We start from the raw sequence: 4,512 nt of genomic DNA, 5'->3' as shown, positions 1-4,512 counted from the left end.
ATGATTATAAGTAAACTTACAGTTAAACAAAGCTGTAGAACCAGAGAGAGTAAATGATTATAAGTAAACTTACAGTTAAACAAAGCTGTAGAACCAGAGAGAGTAAATGATTATAAGTAAACATACAGTTAAACAAAGCTGTGGGTCGGGCTGAGCTTCTCAGGAGATGGAGAGTATCTGAACCAAAGATGTGTGTTTGTTTTCAGTCCAGGAACTGGACTCTCAGGTCAGTCTGGTGGATTTGCATCGGCTCAGTACAGGTCTGTTTAGAGAGGAACGGCCTCTGATAGGTTGAGGTGAGAGCTCTGGTCTGGTTCTCTTCACACGACAAAGATATAACATGTTCTACAATCCCATTCACCTCCAGTGCTTGTTTGTCTTTGGTTGAGGCAGAACGGTCAATAACATAATGTTAGCTTAGCTGCTGGGTTGAAGTCACTAAATATAATGCTGCTGATGAACCTTATTGATCAGATCCCAGAATGTGATCAGAGAACAAGACCGCTGCTGCTGCAACTTTGCCTGGTTGATGAAATACATATTGTTCAAACTATTTGTTTATTGTTTTGCATGAACACAGTTGTGCCATCAGAAGAAGCTATATCCTCATTACACACAGACATTTAAAAAAGTGACCAAAACAGCTTTCAAAGACTGAGAAAACTAAATGAATGGAACCATAACACGATATTAATAAGTGCAGCAGGTCACCATCACCACAACAAACAAACAGGGCTTTAAATGGACTCATATTTAACTAAATATGTGGGAGGAGCCTCTTCATGGAAGTCTGAGAACATTAAAGACATATTTTGTCCAGTTGGTAGAAGAGATATTATAAGTTATTAATTCATATTTAAAACAATAATCTCAGGAAACAGGAAACTCAGTTTTACATTGTTATTATATCCTCACTTGTTTACAGGAACAATTTGTATAGTTTATTATTATTATTATTTTATTTTATTTGCTGTGGCTCAAGGCACCCTGATCAGCCACCACTGAACCAGACTCAAAGACTTAGTTCGGTTCTATTATATCATTTGATGTACCAAGTCTTGTATATTTAACAAATATTTAATGTAATAAAATGATATACCACCCACAAAACAATGTGATTTACCTTTAAAGTCAGAAGAGAGATCACTAATGCAGATGAACTAACTGCTGCTATTAGTTTTATTTGTGTGCTTTTCCTGCAGAATTAAACAACAAAATGAAATGAACGTTGCAATAAACAGAGCAGATCAATCTTGAGCTCGCTCACCTTTACTGGAAGTTAGTGATTCATGTAGTGGTCTGTGGTTTGGGTGAACTGGCCCTTTAAGCCGATCGTGACCTGATAAGTAGAAGTGATGGCGTTATTAATAATAATAATGTCTTGTGACTGACAGATCGAGCACAGCCGGATCTACGGGCCTCTGTGGAAGTCGACGTACGGCCCTCTGGTCGTGGTGAACGTGGCCAGCGCCGAGCTCATCGAGCAGGTTCTGAGGCAGGAGGGGAGGTTCCCGGTCCGGTCCGACATGCCCCACTGGAGGAGCTACAGAGAGCTGCGGAACCAGGCCCAGGGGCCGCTGACCGAGTGAGTAACCCCCCCCCAAGATGTAGATCCACATCTTCAGAGTTTAAAAAACAAGTTTAAACAACCAGGACACAGGTGTTGTGTTGTAGCTTGTAGAAAGTAATACAGTCTGCCAACGGAACAATCCTGTTCAGATTCCTTTAATTGGGATTTTATATCTGGGACCTTCAACTCATTTTGAGCTTCTTCTGTTTCACTAGAATGAGGAATTGTTGTGACTAATTGTCCCCAAATGTTGGTGACTTGTTCCTCAATGCTGCAGTCGTAGATGACGGACGTCGTGTGTTTAATCTTCAGAATCCAGCTTCTTGTTTTCTGCTGGTTTAATTGTGTCGGTCTTTGCGGTAACAACATCACATCTCGGTCCAAAAGCACTAAAACTACACCAAGTATTTCACCATCTTTTATTAAACAAGTTGTTTCCTGTGAAGACTGAGTTTTATTTTGAAAAGACTGTTTTCATGTAACGGGCAGAAAGCGACTCGTGTTGCTGGACTTTTATGGGAAAACACTAAAAACGAGGAGTAACTTTGCGTTGGATATCATACATTACATTACATTACATTACATTCATACAAAGTCTGTATGAGGATACGTTGGATGGACTAATAAATGATTAGCGTTAGCTGCTAGCGCCCTCCTCCTCCTCCTCCTCCCGCCTGCTCTCCTCCAGGTGAAGTCGGTAACAACTAACCAGCCAGAAGCAGCCGCAGTGTTTTGAGATATTCTGACCGGTAATCATACAAACCTGCTGGTAGTGAGTGTTTATGTCCTCTCTGTGTCCTCTTTGTGTCCCAGGAAGCACCGAGCAGAAGAAGAAGACACGTTATCGTCTTCTGTTTGCATTCGTGTTCATTATAAACGACATTCAGACAGGAAGCAGTGAAAGACATGAGAGGAGCAGAGAGCTGCTTCTTTACCTGAGTTATTGAAGTGATATCTGGATATGATTGAGCTGTGTGACGTGTGATTGGTTCATAAAGGTTCACTCACAGATGTGCTTTCAGCAGCTGTCCTCTGAACCCTGAACCTTCAAACAGCACCAATAATTCATCTGTTATATTCACAAACGATAACAATAGTTTAGATTAAAGATGAAGAACGTCACCACTTCATACTGAGAGAAAGTCACTAGAGTCCATGAAGACGTTTCTGGTTTCATGATGAAGGCCGACCTCTCTGTGTCTGAGCTCAGCTCAAGTTATTCAAGTTATTCAAGTTATTTATGTTATTTATGTCACGTTCACAACGAATAGTGAGAAACTCTTCTTCTTCTTGTCATTCTTGTTTTTCTTGTTATTCTTCTTCTGATTCATATTTTCTTCTTCTCCTCCTCCATCTTTTTCTCTTTCTTCTTCTGTAAATATTAGACGCTCGTTCCCTCTAACCTTCTCAACCACTAACAGTTTACAGATGTTATTTCTCTCTCTGTGTCCTCGTTTTTCCCTTCAAAATAAAAGTCCTGCTCCTCTGTGGAAACAGAGCCACCATGAGTAGAAGTAGAGAGAACTAGAACACGTCTTTAGTGCAGAACAACACAGTTATGACGTCATCAATCATGACAAAGAGAGGAATCTGTTCATACGTTTAGCTGGGACCAACATTGTAAAGCTAGTTGAGGCTCCGCCTCCTCTTCTCATTGCACTGTTGACATTTGTTCTCTCTCCTCTTTGAATAAACATCCTGAAGTTCAGCTGAAGCTTCACAGCTTCTGTCTCGTGACTGTTGGTTTAAGTCGTCTCACAGCTTCCTTTACTCTTCAGTTTACAGGATTTGCTTCTGTTGAGACATTCACACTACAGCTCTTCTAATGAAATGTCACATTTTATGACTGGATTCAGATATTTAGATCTCACAGATTTCTGTAGTCACAGATTGTGGTGATGACAAATGTTGTTCTGGTCGATTTAAAAAGACAGCAGCACATCTGTGCTTCATGTTTGAGCCTGTGAGTGAGTGTTGTTGCTCGTGGTTTTGTAGGATGGGGGTGAAGTGGCAGCGGATCCGCAGCATCCTCAATCCTCGGATGTTGAAGCCCAAACACGTGTCGTCGTACACCAACACGGTCAACGAGGTGGTGAGCGACTTCGTCCTCCGAGTGAGCCGGCTGAGGGAGACCAGCGGCGGCGTGATGGTCAACGACCTCACGGCAGAGCTCTACAAGTTCGCTTTCGAAGGTCAGCCGAGAACAAACAAACCAAATGGTCCTGATTAGAACGAGTAGAAGAAGAATGTCCTGATTAGAACGAGTAGAAGAAGAATGTCTTTTGAATGTTTAGTTCAAAATGTGTTTTTATTTCTGGTAATCTTCACAAAAGAGGTTTATCTATATTTAATAAAGTAAAATGACATGAAAGAATAATTATTAGCATTGTCATTTTAAAAAAATATATGTTTATAGATATATATATATATGAATAATATAAAAATTAAAATAAATTAATAAAAACAATTTACTGACCAAAATTAGTATCTGAATAAATAAATATATATTTAAATAGTTAAAACTCCTATTTTCAGAAATGCTACTTGAGCAACAAGCAGTGAAGTTTCATCAGAAAAATGCACTTAAAGTATCAAAAGTAAAAGGACTGATTATGCAGAAAGTCCCATTTCTCCGTTATATTACGATAGAATATGAATTCTATGTTGATGTTTAGTGTAAACGTGGAGCCGGTTCTCAGCGGCACGTTGATCTCTGGTGCAGCAGAGGATCCTTCATGTTTGTGGATCACAGCCAGAGTCAGCTGATTAGATATCGACCAGACGATCCTGAAGCTTTACGACATGAACTCTGATCCTTTACACGTCACGCTGTGTTATCATTTCATTCACAATCATTTAGTAATCGCTGGAGAGAAGGTTGTTCATTACAGTTTGTCTTATATATATATATATATATATATATATATATATATATATATATA

General features: G+C 39.6%; 1 protein-coding gene across 1 annotated transcript; it reads left to right on the top strand.

Annotated features, from left to right (window-relative positions):
• Positions 1-1,367: 1,367 nt before the first annotated feature.
• On the top strand, positions 1,368-3,897 carry LOC116379454 (25-hydroxyvitamin D-1 alpha hydroxylase, mitochondrial-like). The gene is made up of 2 exons (XM_031841414.1): positions 1,368-1,585; positions 3,566-3,897. Exons 1-2 carry the CDS (start codon positions 1,527-1,529, stop codon positions 3,798-3,800), a joined length of 294 nt encoding a protein of 97 aa, XP_031697274.1. The 5' UTR covers positions 1,368-1,526; the 3' UTR covers positions 3,801-3,897.
• Positions 3,898-4,512: the final 615 nt, after the last annotated feature.

This window comes from Anarrhichthys ocellatus, unplaced genomic scaffold (genome assembly GCF_004355925.1).
Source record: "Anarrhichthys ocellatus isolate YVR2014 unplaced genomic scaffold, GSC_Weel_1.0 scaffold4365, whole genome shotgun sequence".
Taxonomy (NCBI): domain Eukaryota; kingdom Metazoa; phylum Chordata; class Actinopteri; order Perciformes; family Anarhichadidae; genus Anarrhichthys; species Anarrhichthys ocellatus.
Note: the sequence above shows the minus strand (reverse complement) of the source record. Positions and strands in the feature narration are given on the sequence as shown.

Coding starts and splice junctions, on each gene's coding strand:
- LOC116379454 (XM_031841414.1), top strand. CDS start 1,527: ATGCCCCACTGGAGGAGCTACAGAGAGCTGCGGAACCAGGCCCAGGGG. Junction 1,586..3,565: donor GCCCAGGGGCCGCTGACCGA/GTGAGTAACCCC, acceptor GTGGTTTTGTAG/GATGGGGGTGAAGTGGCAGC.